This window comes from Haliaeetus leucocephalus, unplaced genomic scaffold (assembly GCF_000737465.1).
Source record: "Haliaeetus leucocephalus isolate CR32 unplaced genomic scaffold, Haliaeetus_leucocephalus-4.0 Scaffold545, whole genome shotgun sequence".
Taxonomy (NCBI): Eukaryota; Metazoa; Chordata; class Aves; order Accipitriformes; family Accipitridae; genus Haliaeetus; species Haliaeetus leucocephalus.
Window position 1 is genome coordinate 2,154,548 of NW_010972981.1, and position 23,837 is coordinate 2,178,384.

Here is a 23,837-nt window from a genome sequence, read left to right on the forward strand (position 1 = left end):
GATGTAGAGTACAGTTCCTGATAATTGCCCCAGAAAAATGTAATAACTGCCCATGTGATTCACTGATCTGTAGGTAGGAAGGAAATTATTACTTTGCACTTCAATTAAATACAGGCAATAAAACATGGGCAAAATTATTTACTGGTTCTGAAATTGTGCCTGAACGGATCAGAGCCTGGGTCGTGCTCATCTTAAAAATCAAGCTCTAACTCTGTACTTCACATGGATCAAATACTGTATAGTGAGTACAGAAATCCAAGCATGAAAGTCAAAAGAGAAAAAAAACAAACCACCAACATTAGGTTTGTTTTTCTCTTAAGAATTCTATTCAGGTACAGCAAAATCGATACTTTTCCTCTGACTGTACACAGTGTACTCGAGCTGTTCTGTCAGGATCTATACAAAAAACAGAGATGGGATTTAAGGCGGGTGGATCTGATGGTCAGGTGGAGGTATAACACGCCGGCACGCGTGGCTCCCGCTTCCCAGAACGACTGCATCTCGCAGCGCCGTGGGGGCATCGTGCGCGGCGACGGCACCGCCTTACACCACCCACGCACACCAGTGCTCGGTGGTCTGCCGGTGCTGCAGAGGTATTCCCCGGGGAAACACATCTAACGCCCCCCCCGAGAGCGAAAAGTGCCATGACACGGTGGCCGTGGCCGGGCGGGGAGAGTCCAGCCTCTTCCCACCCCCGCCGCACTGCAGCATAGCATTAGACAGAAAGATGGAGAAGTACCAAACCAAACTGACAGTCGCTACGCACTTAGAAAAATCAGACTGCCCAATCTGCCTGGTATCTTAATAAATTAGGTACTGGATCATTCAACTGCCTTATAACACGTTATGCTGTACCTCAACTTGACCTCCCCTATACTAATCTTTTGTGATGTGAAATGACTAAGATCCGTGCTCCCTCTTTCCCCATGTATGTAAAGAAGTAAGATAAAAAGCAAATAGGAAAAAACAATCTTCTTAACCCTTTCCCTGCTTCTGTTTCCCCCTCCCCAGTCTTTTACAAGGCCATCCTGCAGTAGTTCCTGAGATGCACCAGCATCATCTCACACTACTTGGTGTGGCTGCTGTCTGGTCTCGGTGCGTGTCTTGATATGTCTGTGTTGAATTTCTGGGTTAGTCGTACAGGTGAAATGGAAAAAGGAGAGAGCAATAACACACAATTGTTTCACAAAAAGAAAGCTTTCAATGGTTGTCAAATTACTTAATCCACAGACTACTTAGATGAATAACTGAGCTGCCAGCTGAAAAGGAAATGTATTTTCTGGGAAGTCTTTCAAATGCATCCATTCATTTGAAGTTCTCAATAATAGCAATATTGAAAAAGGTCTTCTGTGCGTGCATCGGTGCTGCCAACTGCACTGCAGCACTGCTCTCAATGCTGTTAACTGTGTGACTGAGGTTGTGCTTCAGCAGCACAGCAACCCTGGTGTTAAAGCTCCTGGGTACCAGTGATGCAGAGAGCTGTGCTTGTAGAAATTAATTTGACCGGTTCAATTTTTTTCAAAAATATTTGACATATTACTTTTGTATCAGCACGCTTCATGCCATACAAGGAATCATCTGTCAGTTCCATTCCAGCATCAGATCAGGTATCGCCCAGCACAAAGTCAGTCTCAATTCCACAACGGATGCTCTGTTAGTATAACAGAAATGATCCAGGCTAAGTTTATATGGCTTGGTGATCCAGCGCAGAAGGATCATTAGCAATGGCTGTGGAACCACAGACTTACGGGTACATATATGCTCCCGAACAAAACGGGTGAGGCCCATTCTCCAGCCCTCAGGGCACGTGACAGAGCAGCGCTTGTGTGCACACAGCTGAACTCTGCCAGCTGCCAGCGGAGGGTGGCCCCAGCCACGCTTCTCACTGGAAACCATCCCTCGCCCAGGCTGCTCTGAGAACGGTACCGAGACGCAGTCTGGGAGAGAGCAAGGTGGCATGGGATAAATTGTCTGAGAAAACGTGCCAACAGCTCACCTGGGTGGATATTTATATGCCAGCTCTCAACTCGGTGCCATAGTTCTGTTTGGTTTACTAGCGGAAATGCAGCCAGAGAGACTTACGCCAAGAACATCGTGTACCTAATGACAGCTACGGGTCTGGTGACTGGGATGTCCGATTTGTTTTCCATGGTGAAGAGGAACTGAATTAATTGGACGGACCTACGTTTCTGGATCGGGAAGCCAAAATCTGTGGTCACTTGCAGATAGCACTGTCCATATATTACTGATGCATACGGACAGTATGCAGTGCTCCTGGTGCTGCTGGGGACAGTGCAGCTGCTATTTCCAGAGTGGCCACCATGTCCCCAGAAGCTCACATGACATGGTGTCTGTCTCTGAAACTCTGACCACAACAACAATTACGATTTGGCTTTTTATACTTTATTTATTAAAAAAAAATAAATTACAATTTACATCTTCTTATGTGAGCAAGGCAATGTGAATTTCACTTCTGGCACACAGTTTGGGTAATTTTGCCTATGCTAACATCAATTTTCTTCAGGCAGTTCAGTGCTTTTAGAGAGCAAGGACAGACTTTGAACTTTTCTGCTAGTGTGATCACAGTAATGTATCCTCTATCTTCAAAACAGCTTTTTAATGTGTGCCAGCCAGGACTGAAAATATCACACAAGTCACAGAACAATCGTCAAATTCTCATTATCACCACTAGTGTCAGGAGAAGTCAGTTTTATGGGAAAGGAGTTACTGAGACCTCAAGATTCCTGTGGTGTTTTCTTTTTTTTTTTTTTCCCTGAGAAAATAGCCTCCTGGTAGAGCATGCAGCATCCAGAAAGACCTTCCAATGGTTCCCTGAACTACTCTATGTCCCATCTATATAATAAGGAAACTAATAATTCCATAATTTGAAATGGGTGCTGTGAGGATACTTTCTGCTCTTGCCAAACACCAGTTATGTCTCAGTGAAATGGAAGCCACTGGGCTCAGTTTGGCAGTAATTCAGTAAAACGTAACAGCCTGTGATATACACAAAGTCTGACTGGATTCTCTGCTGATGCCTTATGTCCTTTAACACCACCTATTTATCAATCGGTGATGCTTTTATGAGTAATTTTGAGGTGTTCTGATACTATAAGAACTGAAAATTAAACTATCTAAACAATTACTACTTTTTACTGCATTTTTAAGAGACCCTTCTAATTTTTAAAATCATGTTCCAGAATATTGTCCTATTCAACACCAAAAGAAAGGACACAGAAAATTCTTTACCTCTATTTTTTTTCTTCTACAGCTAAATCAGAATTTTTCATGTCTTTAAAGATGGGACAGTATTTGCAGCTCTTGTGTGTCATCTCACACAGGAAGCCATTTATCACCAAGTTAAACTTCTATGCAAATCCCTTTTGACTTCCACAGCCTTTCTCTTTTGCGGCACAGATTGTTAAGTGTAATTATTATCAATTAAATAAGTAACAATTCAATTCAGTTTCTTATAGCAATTTATACTACAAGTGAAAAACTGTAACTTCCAATATTTAAGCAGATGAAGAGAAATAAACACATATTTTCAGTGGTTGAAATGGGTTGGTATATGCTAATACACCATATGACACTTTGGAGAGATGCACCAGCACTTCCCAGACTACTGGAATACTGGGATCTTTTTTCTCTATATTACTGTTCCTGTGTTTAGCAACACATAAATCCAATATCATCCTTTGACTAATACACATATTGCACAATACTATCTGAACAACCGAGTTTCTCAGCTTTTGATCATATTTTACAGGAAAGCTTCCTTGGTAACATTATTGATCCGAAGATCAGCTGAAAGGATCCAAATGCCTATCACCTGCTCTGATCAACACAACACATTCTTAGTAATCAGCTGCATTGTCTAAACCATCTAAAACACAGTCAGTCTGTGGCCGTATCCTGGTCACTGTGTTCAAGCCCAAACTTTGCATGTACTCACGCACAGCATCCAAGCATGTTTGAAAAACCTGTGCTTCTGACTCTCTGCATAATAATTTCCACACTTGGGTTTCCTATAGTTAAATAGCAATCCCTATCTGAGTCTGAACTAGATTCCAGAGTAGATAATATTAAGCTCCACAACCTTCCCCACTCCTAAAAATGGTAAATGAAAAAATCAAATCTCTGAAGTCTATGAAATGACATCATTCTTCCTTCCCTCTTCTGGCTGCAAACTTGTAAGCACCCAGATTTTTGTTTTCATAGCTTTCTGAAACAATTTCCTTTTTCCAAATGTATTTCAACACACAGTCCCGTGTGTCTACTATCCTTTCCCCTTCTGATACTTGGTTCAGTAGATGGTGCAAATGAACTGGCGTATACAGTATTTGCTTAATCCTATGCTCCTTTGAATTGCTGTTTTGAGACTAATGCAGCTACTTTCTTATTGTGAATTGTCTGCATTATGTCCTTGCCTATGTTGTTTGATTTATCTTGTTCTTCCCGAGTGGGTTCACTCTGGGAGCTGATGACAAAGAATCATACAGCTTGGAGAGCCCTTTAGTTAGCTCCACTGAAAGGTGGAAACTCTTGCTAAGAAATTTCCTGAAGTCTAAGATGACACAAGACATAAAGCACAGCCAACACCCAGAGCCAGAGACTTCCAATCATTAAAAATATTCTGAGACTGAATGGGAAAAGTATGAGATCATTATGGCATGAGTCAATTGATGAAGGCATGAGGATAAATTAATCTGCACTAACCAGCAAAGTTTTAGCAGGAATATGCTCTTTCAGACCCTTTGTTTTTAAGCTTTTAACTAGTTTTGCAGACTGCAAAAGAACCCTAGTCTCAGTGTTCTGGGAAGCAATACGGTATGTGCACCACAAAGTGGACATTAATGGTGTGGAGAACATGAAAAATGCTGGCAATATTTTTATATTCACTAGGTATGCCCCAGTTTCCCCAACCCTTCAGTAATCTGTGGCTAAGTGGAGAAATAAATTAAACTCTTCTCTTGTTGAGAAGCAAGACTGCAAGTATTTGTATCCAACGGTATAACCTGTGATTGAATGACCCATCAAATATTGAATAAGCTGCTACTTAGGAAAAATCTTGTTTCAGAGACAGTAGTACTAATTGACTTCTCTCCCTTCTCCCCTTCTTACAGAAAGCAAGGCCAGAAGAAATCATGTGGAAGCTTTAGGAAGGGACACAATCCAAAGGACACTTCACTAAGGCTGCTTTTTCTTAGGTGGCAATGCCAGCTAAAGCTGCACCATGCTGTCCCCACTGCTGTGTGAGCCCAGCTATTTGTGTGGCTGTACAGCAAACCAGCTGGGGGAATGCATCTGTCCAAAAAATAACCAACGGAATAGGCAGCATGTGGGCAAAAATGTGTGGCTGAAACTGGTGATGTGGGACAAATGCTGCTTAAGAAACTGGTACAGACGGCCAATCCATGCGTGGGTTTCTGAAAGCAATTGGAGAAAATTTTCTGCTTGGTGATAGACAAAGGCATTTTTAGGACTGTGTTCTGAGCCAGATCCTTGCTGGCTTGTTTAAGGAAAGCTATCTTACTTTAGCTCTAATTACTGCTGATTATCTCAGCTCCCCAGAAAGGGTAATTCTGGAGCAGAGACTGATAGTGCTGTGGAGGCTTGTGGCTCTCAGGTTCAGACTCAGAAAAGCTCTTGGGGATCACCCTTACTCCACTATGGCTGGGCTGCATAAGTAAGATGACATAAAAGCTGGGGACCAAATATCTTTGGCCAGAAGCCAGGACAGATGACAACAGATAGAACAACATTTAGTTCTATCTTGCATATTAATTTCTTTTTATCTGTATATGACTCTTCTAGTTTTCCCAGTAGCCAAATATGGTGAAGAGGATAAAGGGGTTTTCAGAAGAAATATTTTCCTGATGGAATTCCAAAGAATGGTCATTTGTCTGGCAGACTGAGCTAAAGCAGTTTTTATTCTTATTGTGATGGCAGCTGCCCCCGATCTGGTAGAGTAGCAGCACTGTGAATTCACCTTCTTCCAGGGTTTAGTATTATAGCACCATGTAAAGTATTAGGGACACGTAAACAGACCATGGATGTTCAGCCATTTAAGATTCAAGAGACTGTGTCAAAAGTATTCCCCGAGCCTTGATACTCTACAACCTTGTATGCTGTCTGATCCAGAGTTTAACACACCTCTTGGTTCATGCCAGGATGGGAAGAGGCTGCACCTGGGCACAGATCAGGTTAAATCTTTACTTTCCATGGCTTTGCTTCCCACGGTGATCTTTTTTAACCCTCAGGGCTCCCCCATACTTATTTGTTTAGTGCCAAGAAGGCAAATTAAAACAGGCTGGCCACGGGAAGAGCATGGGCATAGCTGAGGATGCACAAGCTCCTCTCCCAGTCACTGGTTTTTGCTGTGTGCACAACATTGCATCCACTCTGAGGAGGATCAAACCCATACACCGATACTGCTGACACCAGCGCAGTAGCAGGTTTGCATAGCCCCTTACGTCTGGCAGAGGAAAGCCCATCCTCTGGGCATGACCATGTCAAAAGATCATTTTGGGGGGGATTCCTGGAACCTTCCCTCATGCAGAAAGGTCAGCTTGTGTCTGGCTGCCAGGGCGGCAGCACCCAGCTCCATTGAGTATTGGGGACAGCAGGCAGAGCCACAGTGTGCTGCTGCTTCACCCCGCCAGCACAGCAGGGCCCTTAGCCAGGAAGACCACTGTGCGTTTGTTATGAGATGCGTAAGAGGTCTAAATCAAACATTCAGGGAAGAATCTAAACCACAAATGCTCCCTACCATTTTATGCAGGGAGATCAAGCAACACTCTCCACTGCTGACAGAAGAAAAAATATATAGAAACTCCGTCACGATCTCTAGATAAGATTTTGAGGCACCTAACAGGGAAGAACTAAAAAGAAGCACCATTTTTTTTTTCCTTCTATTGACTATAAAACAGCCCAAGGTCACCAATAAGCAAAATGCAGGCTCAAAATACCAACTCCATGTGCAGGCTTGAAACAAAAGTTAAAATTATATCAAATCAACAATAACTCATTCCCATGGTGTTCCACCTGCCCTCATTAGGTTATACAGAACAAATGTCAAAGAGATAACATTCAGGAAAAAGGTGTTCTTCTGATAAGGAAAATAGCTTTGTAGCAGTTCCTTTGGGGGGAAATAAATAGTCTTCCTTCCCTCCTTTTAAAAACAGACCAGCTGATCTATTACTAGATTTGTGCAAAGTTTCACACAACAAGGTCCTTAAACTGCTGTTATACTCCATTTGTGTCTTGGTAAAATAACGTCATAAGGTCCCAAGATTATTATCTCACAGTGATTTCCAGATAAGACTTGCAGTTTACATGTACAAATATCTTTTTCCTAATTGCTAGCACTGCAAACTCTTGCTTGGAGTTTGAAAGTCAAGCTGTGTTCCTTCTGTCTCATATATCACCACAATAAAACACTGCACTCAGCGCTTAACAATTCTGTTGTAAAGTGAGACTCAGAAAGGAGGAACCCCTCTAATCTTTGCAATCCGCATGACTTTGCAGCACTAACAAAAGAAATCAAAGAGTAAATTCTGACTTTACTTAGACAGGCACACAAGGACCAGAGGTATTCAAGGAGGAGCTGTCATTTTTTTTCAGGTTTTAGCCCTGTTTTGTGGACCCAGATACACACTTCCAAGTGTTACAGGTTCTCCATGGCATTCGGGAGCTGTCCTCACATCCTGGAATGTGTTGTGTGATGTACCAGTTGGGCACTTTGATGCTTGGCCATTACACGCCTGCCTCCAGTCTAGGCAGCTGGCCTCTTCCATAGAGGCAAGTAAAGGTATTTCTGTCAGTACTAGAAGTGTATATGGGATGGGAGTAAAAAGAGACTGCCATTTCTCCTGCTAGCTGACAGAGCAAATTGTTATTATCAACTGTGATCCCAGTACGCAGCAGAACAATAGTAGCATTTTACTGTGACAGAAAGAATAGGTACACACAAGCATGCGTTTCTGTTAATATAGAAAAAAGGAATGAAATGGTGGTAAAGATAGCAAGCAAAAAATTAGGATAGCTGGTCTTCAAGCTCATTCTTCATCTGTGACCGTGGTCATACCACTAAATGCAACAACAGAAAAAAAGGATGCAAAAGTACCTACGTTTAAGCATTCAACTCCAAGAGTATGAGCCGTGAAAGTCCTGCTGAGGCACCTATGTTTCACCTACCTTGGTTGAGGTGAGCCTGGCACATACTCAAACAATTCAGCATTCACAAAGTAGTGTGCTTAAGCCCCCTGAAGCCATAGCAAACCCAGTAAACTAAATGTGCCAGCGCCGTTCTCAGGCAGTGAGGCCAACTGGCAGGGAATGGCCCACCTTCATAATGTTAAGCATTCTCATGCACCAAGACAGGAGGCCACATACAAAGTGCCTTCCAGCAATGGACTCTATATTACACTCAACTCCTGAACTGTGCCCAGGAATTATTTGAGAGTCTGCAAAGCAGGCCAGGGACAGCTCTAAAAGAGTATAGACATTGCATTCAGGTACCTAAGAACATTGCTAGATGCTGTTTAATATACACAGATGGACATAACCTGAGGGTCTTGAACAGACAAATGAGCTCTAAGTCTGACAGACCTGGATGGCTTAAATAGATAGAAGTACAAGTTGAGTACATAGAAGAGCAACCACTGGCACCTTCACTCCAACCTGCTCTTCAGTGGCTCTTCAATAAAAAAGTGAATCCTGAGAGCAAAGAGTGGAGCATAGAAGTCCACACTCCCTATCCCCTGAGACAGTCTGGCTCCTTTTTGTCCTCTCTTTTCTGATCCAGGGAGCCATGCGCTCCTAGTTGCATTGTGGCCCAGCTTCAATAGGTTGCTCACAGCACATGCTATTTTTCCAGCCTGTTCACTGTGCATCAGCACATGAGGCTTTGAACTCCCTCGGGTTAAGGAGGACATTGACCCATACGTCAAGATTTCTGGGCAAGGGTTCTGGAACACCAGATAAAGCCAGGCACCACTTACCACCTCCAATATTGTGCTGTAAAAACGAACAAGAGAATGGCTGGCTGAAACTGGCATGGCACAGATGCCTGTGGTGTCCCAAGCAATGAACGCCAGTCAAAGGCGGCTGCAGGGAAGCCCCTAAGTCTGACTGTGGCTTTACGTCCTTCTGAGCATCCTAAAGCTCCTCACTTATGCAATGGGTATAATGGCTTTTCTAACAATATTGCTAAAATAAAAAATTAAAAATTGCAAAAAGATCTGATACTATGATGGTGGGAGTGCAGGTAGATCTAGATTTTCAGAGTCCACAGAAAATATGAGAAGGCATAATAAAATTCATTATAGGAAATGGCTTTACTATGCTAGAACTTTCAGGCACATTTTCAGTGATGTCATGGACGTATATTTTAGTAAATGTACATGGATGAACTTTTTTGCCTTTTCATAATTATTTCTATTTTATAATAGCCACAAGAGCCTGCAGGCAATGCATTTTCTTGTACTTTTTGGATGGCTGAAATCATCTGGTTTTCCTGATGCTACGCAATTCATTCAAGGTGTTTAATACTGATAACCAACCACAGATGCACTCCCTGGACTTTCCCATCGCTTCAGTAACATGCTGCCTAAAATGGCCAACTAATATAGGGGTTTTTTTCAACTAAAACTGGGGAAAACACAGAATTTTATATTCATATAAAAATATCTATGTGATAAGCAAAAACAAAAAAAGTCATCATAGATTAATCCCTTTTAGCTTTTGTTTAATTTTTTTGAGCACTCCCAAGCGGGAGGTTGAATTGTTCATCACCAAAGGCGTTTTCTGCACAATCACAATTTCTGTGATATTCTATAGATTCATGCAGCCTTATTTATTAAAACACGGAGAGTTGAGTGTTATTAAATGCATGTTTCTGACAGCCCCTGCAGATAAGAATAAAGTAGCTAATGAGAAGAAAAACTGCCCATATTGCCTTATTCCCAAGGCACAGATCATCTTTAAGCTAGATCGCGATGACAAATAGTTGTTTTCACCTTTATATACATCTCCTTCCATGATTACACATATAGATGAATAGCTTTTTGGACTGTATCCATAACTAGCCTCAGACACTGTCTCAAGAATTTGATTCCAGCCTTACTATTAGGAAGCTGAGCAAAGATGAACTGTATTAATTGTTTGGGAAAGCATATGTTTATGTGCCTAAAAGAAATCAGGGTGAGCAAAATTTAAGCAGCTCACCTTTTAAAAGCTTTGTCAAAGCAAGCTTGAAGAATATTAAATGCATATACTTTTCCTCTAAGTTTTTTTTCCCTGTTTTGGCCTGATTTTTTTATAACTCAGTTTAATTCCACTGAAATCAACAACCCTCTTGCAGCTGATATCCTCTGAAGTTCTTTCTAATCTAATTCTTGTCCAGAAAGAAACTATAAAAGAACAAAACTTTGAACAATGAACTCAAACACTGGAAGTTAAAAATGTAAGCTCCCTTTAGGCTTGTGTGAGAATATAAATTAGGGGTAAAAGCTGGCATGATACATCCAACTCGAGAAGTACTAAGCAGGCACTTCCAAAGGCATTATCAAGGACCGATAACTGCCTTCATAGCAGGTGTCAAAAAAGGCTGCTTTCTTCTTTAATTTCACTTAAAGGAAATGGAGAGAAAAAAGCCTAAAATATCATTCCAAACTAATCAGTGTTAAAAAAGTATTTTGTTTTATATTTTGACCCTTCCTACGATTTCTCTGGTTTCTATCGTCTTCAAGGAAATGGTCTTTAGCAGAATTTGGTGCAAGAAACGTGGGAGGACAGTGTAAGCAGAGAAGTGAGAGCATCTTCATAGAGAACATCCTTCTCAAGCCCCCTGGAGGGCTACACTGCTTTGGCTTATGTGGGTAGTTTTTGTTTCTGCTGCTTTTCCTCTTGCTTCCTGTATTTCTAATCCTTGCTGCAGTAGTCAGTGAAAAAGAAAAAGAAAGCTCTTGAAGCTTTTGTGGTCGGGGTTGTTTGGTTTTTTTTGTCTAGAAGGGAGGCAGCCTTTTCCCTCTAAACTGGGTTCATACTCAGAAGAATCTCGAGCAGTGCATGGCTGCTCCCTGTGGTCTCAGCAGGCCTGGGCTGATTAGCAGAGGCTTGGGAGCAAGCCTTGGAGGTCAGAATATGACAGTGTCCACATGTCTTTTGCTGCTGTGAAGTTCACCGGTTAATCTGACAGTGTTCGTACCTTGTATTTCTGAAGGTAATGAAATATATAAATACCACAGGAGAAGCTTTGCACCCACTTACGTCACTCTAGAGAAAGGCCACTGCTTTCTGAGATGTTATTCCAGTTTGTATACTTGTGTAATTGAAAGCAGAATTTTTCCTTACCATTTATTATAGCAATAGGAAGCTTACTTTAGGTAGCAAAGTGGCCCATAGTAGGAATCTAAATATTAAAATAAGACTATAGGAACCAACCTATCCTTATAATAAACTAGAAAGAATTTGAAGAAGCTGAGAAATAAAGAGACCAGATTATCTTCAACATACAATTAGCCACCAAGAAGGTGCACAAAGGAAACAAAAAGTGTCATGAATAAGATTTTGGTGGTAACATTGAAAGACCCCAAGAATATACATTTTGTTCTGAATAATTTTCCTTCTCCTTACACTATTAGCCATCATAATGAGCAAGCTGTATTTCATGTTCTGTTTCTTATTGCAATTATTTTCATGAAATTAATTAATTTTAAACATTACATTGTTCAAGGGCACTTAGCAATAGAATCTATGATATTCTCTCCTTTGTATGGCTGAACATTTCATCTCACACACGGGGAAAGAAAATTGGTAAGGCATCCAAGGATACACTGGAATACTACCACAATATTGGGAGAGTTATAAAAGACAGAGACGTGCTATTAAATAGACTATAGTATTTCAAATGACACCATAGCTCTAATACATCTTGTCAAAAGCTAATCAGTGGAAAGGTCCAGTGTAGTATTTAGAAGATTGAAACTTTACTTCCTTCCTTTGCATACCACTATCAGAAGATTATTCCATTTTATATTTCATTACTTTGATTGGGAAGTCTCTATAAAGAAACCTCTGCCTTCTTGTAGACTTGGGACCTACATTACACTGTGGTGTACAGAGTGGTAATACTCCTGATGAAGCTGGTGCAGCGAAGCAGCAGAGTGAGACAAGGTCTGCTCTGGAGAGTACTGTGATCTCTGCCTAATCACCAACACCATTTTGTTTAGACAGTGCTTATGTTTTCCTTGGAAGTTTTGATCCAGCATGGCTGGGTCCAATCCTGCTTTATAAATGAGATGCTATGAAATCTAGGCTAGGGAATAGTACTGTGGGCTTTTTTTTCATGTGCCTCATACTTACTTTATGTAAAATCGTCTTATCTTGGGTAGAGATGGTGCACAGTCCTTTAATTAAATCAGCTCTAAGTTTTGCCTGAATGATTAATAAAATGAGAAAATTCTCTGTCTTGCTATGAAAGCTCTATTCTTTTGTATTCCTTCATTCTTTTCTATTCCTAACCCTTTCTTCAAATCAGATCCCCAAGGTGATATTTGTTCCTTTGGGCTCACCTAAGAACTATAATCTGTGGCTAAATCAAGTTAATTTTCTTTTGTCACAAAACTCCAAAACAAAACAACAACAAAAAAGCAATAAAAATAACCATTTGTTGTTGTTGTTCATGAAGCATGGCATTTTCATGGCTAAAATTGCCCAAGGGAATGGAGAAATTAATTTCAATAAATTGGATTTTATGGGTATAAAAGACCTCTGAATAAATGAAAAACTATGAGATGACATTTGGATCAAAGGAGATATACCCATTGACTTTAATGGATGTTGAACTAGATCTTTGATTAACAAACTGCCTTATTATGAAGTAACGTTGAGGAAGCAACACCTACTGGAAAAGGTAACAAGACACAGGATTAAGGAAGTGATTTGGCATACGGAGGAATATTCAATATAGCAGAGTTTTCTAGCTGTGCAGAGCACAACACCGGAAACGACACAATTCAAATAGAAACCCATGTTAGCATTTTGATAATGTCTTCTGCGTCCACTCTGCTCACAAGCCTCATGTATGCATCAGCACACGTCTGGTTCAGCACCTTTGCTCATCGGCACTGCCTGTAGATTCTCCATGTTACATCCTATAGGTCTACCTTAGGCAGGGTAAACACAAAATCATGGGCTTCTCTTTATTAATTTGACACACCTGTTGATATTTCCTTTAACATGAACAGAAGATATGCTTACAAATCAAAAGCAATGCACAGATTTGCACATTAATGACCACCAGATAGACACTGATATTCATATATGTGTACATACAGCAGTGAAAAAGTTTACTGAAGTTTTCTAAAAGGTTAGTACAAATGGAAAATATTTGCAATTAATCAGTAAATTACTAAACAGTATGGTTCATAAGGTACCTACAAAAATGTGCGTTCCATTTATATCCACAGGTATGTATATATAGATAGAATTTTGTTTCTCACTCAGAACAAATGCAATAAATCAACCTTTTCTCTTTCTGCTTGTTTTGTTTTCAGTTCAAGTTTTGTAAATTATGGTAATCTGGTATAAGCAAGAGTCTGCTCTAAATTGTACTGTTGAAAGTCAGTAGCCATTCTACTGAAGTGAATAAATTTATAGCAGTGTGAGGTCATAATAGGTCAGACACAACCGCTATAATGTTGTCAGATCCAGAAGTAAGAAAGGGAAATTTACAGCTTAGGATCTGTAGGATTCCCCAGCACTTTCTTGTCTTCTTCTTTCAGTGCTGGCAAATTTGGGGATGAGGTCCAACTTCAAGACAGATACCAGTCAATATGAATCCATACTGCTGCTCTCTTCCTTGCCCAGCACAAGCAGTACTCAGGGAGCTCTTAAGGATGGTCATCAGTTGGGTGGAAAGGACTAGATAAGTTTTTTTATTAGATCAGTCTCCTGACCCAGCTCTGACAGTGCTTGCACCAGTCAGCACAAGGGAGGTGACTGGAAGACAAAGTTAGCTTTGCGTGTGCTGGTCTCCAAAACCCACAGAAACCCAGGACTGTTATTCACTTTTGAAATGCTCGCTCTGTTTTACTGTTTAGAGTCAAGTTTTGGGTTTTAGGGTTTCCGTTGTGAATATAAAATGGCTAGATTACAGAAGTAAAAGTGGGAGTATACAGACAGACTGAATGAAAAAGTGGGGAGGCACCCTCCATACAGACAAGGATCAGGGCATCACACAAGAAAGATGAGAACTTTTCAGGAACATCCTAGAAATAGGATCAAACTCAAGAGCCCAAAGCAAACCTCCAACATATGTAGACACTGAAGAGCCAAATTTGAGATGCATCAAAGAAGATCTCTCCAGCAGAGACAGGTAAGCAGTAATGCCGTTCTACCTATAGAAAGAGTGGCAGAGGAAGGGGAAGGGACAAACGCTAACCAGTAAAGTTAACTACGTATAGAAAATTATTTTAAAACATTATATGACCTCGTTGCTTGTGATATCACAATAAACAGACTCATGAAACAATCTTTCTGAAGATTAAAAACATGGCGGGGAGGGGTGGTGGTGGTGGTGGTATAGGATTCTCTTTCCAAATCAAGAGCAGACCATAGGGCTGCCATAAGCTTTCCACAATGAATACTTCAGGTTCTAAAATAACTGCTTCCAAGAACAAAGATTTGAACCACCAGCTTTGCATTAAAGCCTATTTCTTGACCTCTTCTGAGCACCTACCCCTCCCTGCATAACAATTTGCACCAAACACCCATGGATATTCAATATTAAACAACTAATTAAAATTTTCGCTGTTTTCATTGCTTTGAACAAGAAGCTGGTTTGGGCGTTTTCACGTCTTCATACAAATCCTACCTCTGCAGCTCTCATTCCTAAACTTAATTAATAGTTATTATTATTTATGACTGCACTGCATACTAGTCCAAGCTTTAATTTGGTCTTCTAAAAAAGAGAGCCTGTGGCTGTGTTCATGGACTTTTTTCTTCATCTTTTTTCTTTTCTGAAATTACATTATTAGTTCAAATCTTGTAGCTTGTTTTTATATGGCTAGTGCTTTGTCTTTGTCTCTCTTTTTCTCCCTTTTACCCTTCTGACTTTTTTATTTTTAAACTGCTCTAACCTAACTTCATTCCGATTTCTTACTCATGGATGCTTCAAGGACTCACATCGCTGATTATCATCCTTCCATTCTCATTAGTCCAGACCTTAATTTTATCTCAAAGGTCATATGGTCTGTATGTCCAGTGGGCACAGTAGCTTGCTTGTGTTCATACATAATATATCCTTCTCCTTAACTGATACTCATGAGCCTGGTAGAGCCCTTTGTGTGAAGACTGGCCATTACCGTCTCCAGAATACCAGTAAAATTTGCCATTTCTGCTAAAATCCCAATTTGTTCTCTAACCATTTGCACTCTGTTCCCATTCCCCATTTTTCACTGACTTCTAAAATTCCTCTAGCCACAGACACTAAAATCTGTTTCTGAGCCACGGGAAGCAGAAGTGGTCACTACTGCACCAGCTCACTGTACCCTCCAAAGTCTGGTTTAAAATTGCCATCTGATTTTTTTAAATGCTATTGGGCTTGCTCCATCTTTTTTTGCTTCTCATGTGCCACAATTTTCCCATCTATAAACCGCTTCAGTTGTTCTAATAAAATGCTTAGAGATCAATGGACGAAAAGCACACCACTATCATTGTTAAGAATATGAATGTTATCTTTCCAACCCATGTCCTATTCAGAGGTTGCTTCAGATTCTGTTTTCCCTTCAGAACATTTCTAAGTTGGTGCTTCATTCTCTACTTGTCACGTCTTGTGCAACTCTCCCACCCCTGCTCCTTTGTCCCACCCACTTCATCCTGACCACTTCTTTTTTAAAAAAATTTGCTGTATTGTTTTTTCTGATCTTTCCTACTTATGACGGAATAACTCTTGATGTAAATATTCTGTGATGTTGTGTCTTTATTAAAAAAGTGGAAAGCTAACATTTGACTGTATGAGCTGTTGCAAAGAATACATTTATTCTCATTTATTATTCTGAAAGTAACATGTAACACTGTCTATAAAGCATTAGATGCATAAAAGAGAGGAACAGAAACCACTGTGATCATTACTAAAATAAATGCTAAGAAATTACATTACCAGAAAACCTTGGCAGAATCAGCTAATTATAGTTGGCACAGATAGATGACGGATAGCCAGCTATAGTCATCTGAATCCTTCTGTGAGAAGCCTCTGATTTTGACTGCATTTTCCTAGGGAGAGCTGCCCCAAGCTGCATTGGTTTAGGTTGAAGAATTCCATCATTTACAGGAGTAAAGTCTACAAAATGTTGTGTCTGCTTTCAGCATCTCCAATTCCAAGGATCCTTTAAAATTTTGACACTTTTCATAGGGAAAGATCCAGAATAGTTAAATGATCCAAACCTCCTCCTTTGCGTGCTTGTGAACCCTTACCGGAACTTCTTATTCATATCCATTAGGATACAGCATCTCTCTACATGATCACATACTCTGTTTCCCTAGCACCCCCATTCAGTGCACAGCACAAAGTAAATGAAGTTCCTGCATGTAGAACTTCATTCGTGTCTACTGAAGACATGGAAACACGGCAGAAACATGAAGCAGGGACTGCAGAACAAGAAAGGATGAGCTTAGAGTGACCCCATGCCGCTTTCAAAAACTGCCCCTGTCCCCAGGCTCTACTATGGTCCTAAGTCACAGAAAAAGCATTTTCACCATTGTGTTCCCAGAAACACCATCTGCTCCTTCTTCAACTATATAGCTAGCCTGAGACAACAGACAGCATCCAATGGCAATAGTTCTGTTATTAGTACATGGGGTGAGATGAAATTCCAAAATTTCAAAAGAAAATCAGGCCCCTGCTTTCTCAGAATGGCCACCTCCCCTTAGCTGACTCCTCAGAGTGCCCCGGTGCTCAGCTGCCTGCCTCAGTGCCACACGCGCGCACTGGGAATGACACAATGCCTCTCCAGCTGGTAGGTGCTTTGCAGCCATTAACGTTTGCAGTTGAGATACTAGAATGACGCTGCAGAAGAGCCTACAAGGAAATGAGTAGCACTGCAGGACTTGCTGCTGTGTGAGGGGTAGTCATCCCATGCGCTGCATGCACTGGGGAGTCTGTGGGAAGCACAATGCATGATGATGTAGTTAGAAGATGATGACATAATGTAACTCACAAAGGGAAACGAATTCGTGTTGCATGGGTGACTATAAATACAGCATTTCTTTTCCCCGAGTGCCTGACTTTGCATCCTTAAGACGCTTGCATGTAATCTTTCTCCTTCTTCACTGAAGATACACAAACAGCTGTTAAATATTGACCAGATAGCTGCCACACACTGTTACATATTAGAAGCAAAATAGCCCCCAAATGATTTGAGTTCATATCCTTTCCATGCATGAAACCGTATTTAGAAAAGCAAATTTCCCTGCACATTAAAGGAAGCTGTTGCATGCGTGTCTATTTTGCATGTGCAAAAGAAAATTTTGCATACACAATGGGTATACACACAAATGGCTTTTGATTACAATGTAAGTACTACCGTTAGAAAATTGTGTCCCATTAAATAATTCATGTTATCCTCCTAGCAGAAGAAATCCTAAAGTGTCTAGTGAGGAACTAAATTAGTGAAAGTGGGGATTCAGAAAATATTGTCCTCTGTGTTGCAATAGTAACACTTCATTATTGGTTTATACAGAAAACAAAAAAATTGGACAATTTGTAGCTCAGATAAGCCTTGGTTAGTATAGCCATACAGGATGTAAGGGGAAATGGGAGTGTGCATTCCCCTGCCTAGATACCTCTCCTGACGCAGAGAGGGAGGGCTCTGCCACGCTAATGCTCTGCAAAGGGCAGATGCAGATTCGGCTCCATTAAGGCCAATAAACTGGCTACCAGAGCAGACCACAGCCTGGGCAGGATGCAATAGCTACACCTGGGGAAGAGCTCTGAGAAATCACTCCAACCCAGCCAGTGTAAGAAAGCAAAGACAAATTTTGAAATCCAGCTGGGCAAGACACAACTCTATTTCAAGGCTCAGGCTGGGTAGTCCTGCCTAATTGATAGTAGGGGCTGGCTTTTTTATAATGTCAGAAATTTTGAGAGAATAAATCATTTTATAGAAGGTAGCAAGAAACATTTGAGCTCCAAATTGTGAAAAGTGCTGCTGGTATAAAGCTACTGTTTTTAGAGTGCATTCAAATCCATTACGCATTGAAGATCTAAATAAAATAGCTGAGCAACTAGAAAATTACATAGAAAAAAAATAAGGTAATGTGTGGGGACTAAATTATTGTAGCTTGGTGGAAACTGTTCTTCTGAGTGTTATCTCCATCTTCAAACTCTGTACAGGATTCCTGTTTGTTCCTGGACTCGTACCGACTGAGACTAGGATATAGGTCTTGGCCTTATTATCTGATAGTTTGTAATATCTACTACTTGATGACTTGATGAGAAATTACATTTTAAAAAGCTTGATATTAATTTAAAACCTACAAGGTTTTGCTCATTATTTCTGAGACAGCCTATTCAACTCCTAGTCAGCAGCTACAGCAAAGTATGCTGACCCCATTGATGAGGTAATCAATTATGCTGGAACAAAACAAACTAGTAACTAGAAGGAAAGGAAGCCTATGGTTTTCTACAGAGCCAGAGAAAACAGAGAGAAAGAGCATTTGGCAAATGGCGCAGGACAAAACACTTCATTTCCACGTTCCAAGAAGATATATTTTAAATTTGTATTAAATATGATTTACAAAATCAATGCTCTTCTATGCTGGACAGCTTTACTCGGAGTGAATGAAGACAAACCAGGGCATGCATCCAAAGCTGTGGCTCTACAGGCATGTGGCACTCCGGAACAGAGGTTTACATGCCAGCAACTGCAATTATCCCAACTAGCAATGATTTAGCATTCTGTGATGTCTAGAGCGTAAAAAACACAGGCTATACCTTTATATCACATCCATCTGAAGTCCAGGTTTAAATTCTGCCTTTAAAGAGACTGCAGCACAGCTTGCTGCTGTGTGCACGTTGGAGAATAAAAATGATTAATTCTGCCCATCAGTGAAGTTTTCGCTTATGAGTATCACAAGCCTTTGCTGTGTGCAGCAGAAAAAAAATGAAAATCATTTTTATGCTTAGTTTCAAGTCCTTATTCAAAACCACGTAACAATGCTAATTACTAAATACTAGGAAGACTGAATAAAATATCATAAAACGCTGACTTAAAAAAAAGAGCCACAAAACAAAACACCTTAAACCTAAGCACATTTACCACATTTTTAGTGCATGATTTTACAATCCTGAGTTCAGAAAAGATTTCCATGTTAGAATTAACAGAAGAAAGTAATTGGGAAAGAAGTAAATCAAAATGGAAATGTATCATGTAATACGAGCTCCCATGATGAGCTGAACATCTGAAAAAAAGAGCAGAATGATCAATTCCTCACCGCAAGAAAGAGACGCAAAGATTGGCTTGGGAAAAAAAAGATTTCCTTTTGGAATCACCACAGCAGGAGCTAGAGGAAGCTTTGCACCCAGAGACCTAATGTTGTCTGTTAAGCTAACAAAACTAGTCTGGAAGAAGAAAAAAGTAAGACTTCATCTTTTCATCCCCTTCCACTTCACTGCTCATCTCCCTAGTGCTTATCTTGATCCCAGTTTTCTTTTTCTGAGGATTTTTTTCTCCCTCCCCCCTTCCTTTCTTGCTTTTTTTTTTGATGCTGACGGGGGGAACAGCATGGGTGCCTGATGCCAGCTGTGTCCTTACAGGGACCCTGCCTCTCTCATTTGCATTGTCACATTCAGCAATTACAGAATATACCACAAAGGACCCAGAAGGCGTCGGTGATAGAGATAGCTCTGCAAATTCAGCATGGCCCTCTGAGTCTCACGGAGGACAGGTACCGAGTACTGCAGTTGGTGTGGGCCAGCCCAAGTGCTTGCTGGCGCGTCCGGTCACGCTAAGGGGATCAAAGACCTCAAAAGCGGGGCGATGCCTTGTGCCACAGGACGATTTGGAAAGAAAACATGGAAATTGCCTACCTAAGCCAGTCGCTTGCTGCCCAGTATGCCACAAGGGTGTAATGCAAAACTTGGCGTGACTGAGGAAGAATCCCCATGGGGATTTCTGGAGAACATGCTCTAGGATGCCTCACCACAAGACAATGACCACGTGGCTAGAGGGATGTTGCCAAAGCACAACGGTTGCTCTCTGTACCAAACCACAGACTAAACTAACCATGAGAATACAATATGTACAACATAGACATATTATTCTTGAAGTTATACATGGAAAAATTCTAATGCAATGTATTATTCCTCTGAGGTTTCATCCCATATTCTTCTTTCAGTTTTGTTACAGCAGACCTGCCCTGCACAACGCAGACTATAATTTGAAGAGTAACTTTTACAGTAACACCACATAAGCAACAACCAGCATTGGCTTACCATATTGGGAGAGTAAGTACAACTACAGGCTGTCTATAAGCTGTGGATATAGAGTGAGAGAGATCTCACCACACGTCTCAGTCCTGCACACTGTCCCCCCTGGAGTTCAAAACACTCTGGGTATAGTACTCCATCCATAGGGAAGGTATTACAAGGTTCATAGACCTGAATGAAGTGCAGCTACAATATAGACTCTCACGTACAGCTCTACGTTAGGCTGAAAATAACTGCGTTTTCTAGTGTTCTTGTTATCTTAAAAAAGCATCTTGAATAATTACTCACACAATTAAAAGGAATAATATCAGATATTCTTGGCCAAGTTAGCTTGGTGTATCATTGAGCAATTTGCCTCATTTTATCTACTAATGGCATGTCTAAAAATAAGAAAAATCTGAATTTTAACCTTGAAATATGAACTCTACAAACCCGTATTTCAGTGTATGCATTGCAAGCCCACACCAGGGAATACTTTCAAAAATAAAAATAAACTTCCAAACTTTGAATGCACTTTAAGGGTCAAAAAGCAATGGGAACAAATGCATTATTTAATCATAAAAAACACACTCAATTCAGTGCAAGGCTGAGGAGGGAGCTCAGGCTCCCAGAGGCAAGTGAAGTGAGGACTGTTTTGAGGGACTGCTGCAAAAAGAGCTGGAGCTGAGCTTTCTCTCAGCCCTGACTCTGCCTGGGAGAGGCGGGGAGGTCGAAAAGCTGGAGAAGACAGGCAGCTCTTAATAAGAATGAGCTGCCATTTTCTCAGGAACAGTGAAGGAGAGAGGAAAAATGGTGGTGAACTTCTTGCTTACAAAAAATAAAGCCATTAGTCAAAACTGAGAAGACAGACTGTTAAAAACAGGGGGTACTCATACATCGCTTCAACTCCATGATAAAATTCTTATCCTTTTTAATGTCACATTGTTAGCAGCTACACCTTTATTACAGTCTCTCCTTCACCCTCATTAAGGGTTAGGGCCATTTCTTACCTGACCAACACGGACTCTGTTCTCATTACCTTCACTCAAAGCTAACAGTAACTTTTAAAAAATCCTCACAATAATCATCAGCGATGGTACGCTTACCCTGAGGTAGTTGAGGGTGAAGTTTGTCAGACCCATTCGAGTGATGTTTTTGGACAGCTGCTCCAGCACCTGAGGGTCTTGTGCCTAAACAACAGAGGAAAAGAAGAATTTTCATTTTGCTTTTTGTCTGTTTGTTTTTCTCTATGTGCTTGGTGGAATGCAGGGAGGGTTCTCTGAAAAGAGGTGCCGCTCCTATGGAAAAATTACACATTGATGCTAAATTTATGTAATAAGCTACAGAGTTCTGTTTGCATAGGAAAATGTATGTGTTATGAAATTGGAGCAGAATAAAGACTGTTTTCCAATATCTTCCTTCTCTCCCTGCCCATTCAAAAGATAGATCTAGGAGGTCCGGTCATGCACAGGGGTGCAAGCGAGCAGGGCCCCACCAAAGAGCTTCCTGAGGGATCACAGTACGCTTTGAGCCTTCCATTTGTTGGCTGGAAGTCCCAGGAGACTAAGCAGATAAGGGCAGGAATAAAGAAGGTATCACTTTCTTTTTGTGGCTAAGAAACTGAAGCAGAGAGAACTCATCAAGGCACCTTCAGCAGAGCTGATCACATAAGTGGCATTAAGCACAGGCTGGAGAACCCTTCTGGTCTAAGTTATTTTCCCAGAATTAAACAGGAAAAATACAAGTACAGTCCTTCTCTGACCCTAGCCGGGAGCTTTACCTGTGAGACCAGCCTCCTCTTTAAAATGAGATCAATCTCATTACTAAAATTAATACCTACTGGTTGCTGGCTAACCTGCTTCCACTCTCTTTGAATTGCAGCAGCCCCCTAAATACATAATGTCACTCATGCCCATCCTTGTTGCCCCTTAATGGGATACTGTTGAAGAGTTCAGAAGATCAGCCCTCTAAAATAAAAGATAAACCTGAGACAGAAATGGTAGGGTAGGTTTTCAAAGGTATTTTCTAGAGGCCTGTAATAGTATTTTCAAAAAAGTCCAGGGTTCTTCAGTTATTTAAAACTCCTCACTAAGGATATATCTTTATCTATGGATATCTAAGTAAGTAACTTGATGACAAAATACAGGCACATATTTGGGCCTGTGTTCTTACCCTCTATAAAACCTTAGTCCTGCAATTAATTTTGTATATGGAGCACTACTAGTCAGAATGCTTCTACAGTGCAGAACTGAAAGTGGCAATAAGACTCTGTCTTTTGTTTCTCCACAATGATTTACCTTATAATATTTTGACTTCAATGTGTAGAATATTTAATATTTTAATGTTCTATTGTGTGTGTTTTCACTCAATTACAAAAGAAAAGTCTTGAAATGTGGAAAAAAGGAAGATCTGGATTAAAATTCTAAAGGTTGCTATGTTAATATATGGCATTTTTTTCTGTCTCATGGAAAGGTAACATTAGTTTTCTTCATTTAAAGACTAAATATAATTTGTACCTACAATGTTGAATTTTCACTTATTTTAGTGTAGTTTGTACCAACAAGAACAGATTTTGGGCCCAAATCATACAGACCACCAAATGGGATTAAAAAAGAAAACTATGTGCTAAAACAAAATGAAAACATAGCAACAGTGGCAACAATAGAGCACTGAGAAACAAGGGAGTGATGAAAGAACTTGTAAATGGACGCAGTTGCAGGCAAAACAAAATATTTATAGTTAATTGCCTTGGGTGTGAAATTTGCTGGAGTTCTTCATAAACCTAATCTCATCTCTTTGCATTAGGTCAAGTGAAAAAAGGATTACTTACATGCATGGCTAGAATGCTGCGTGGGACTAATTCTCTGTACTGTCTAATAGTAAAGTGCCATGTTTTTATTCTCATAAGATCATCAAAAGTAAACTCCAAGATAAGACGTCCTTCTGTGCATACCTAGAATACATAAAATGCATGAAATAAATTCCCAGGAATTTTGTTTTAAATGGTATTGTATCATCGATTAAACAACATTCAAAAATATCAGAGCAGTATTCTATTGTTCATCTCTGCTAGATTAATTGTTTTTCGTTCTCTGGGGAGAAAAAGCGAATGTGGGAAAATGACTTCATAGGCCTTACCATGGAGACAGTAACTTATAATACTATAGATTTTATAGCATTTTACAAACATAGAATATTGTGTGCGCTAAATCTTATTTATTGCATCAATTCTCTTCCCCTCACAGTTTGCTACTGCTAATTAATGACTGAACCTTGCAGCGGAGGTGGCTGTGGTGCAACTGCTCGCATTTGATGTCAAGTTGCTGAACCAGTCATTCCCAACCTGTTTTACGTTGCCCTTTCC

General features: G+C 40.5%; 1 protein-coding gene across 3 annotated transcripts in view; it reads right to left on the minus strand.

The window, feature by feature from the left end:
- The window catches only part of LDB2 (LIM domain binding 2), a 221,149-nt gene that overhangs the window by 24,653 nt on the left and 172,659 nt on the right, over nucleotides 1-23,837 (minus strand). For all 3 annotated transcript variants that reach the window (XM_010576830.1, XM_010576829.1, XM_010576831.1), the window contains exons 4-5: nucleotides 23,304-23,426; nucleotides 21,580-21,663 (exon numbers count right to left, since the gene is read on the minus strand). In XM_010576830.1, coding sequence (XP_010575132.1) covers nucleotides 21,580-21,663; nucleotides 23,304-23,426 — 207 coding nt within the window. The remainder of the gene's footprint in view (nucleotides 1-21,579; nucleotides 21,664-23,303; nucleotides 23,427-23,837) is intronic.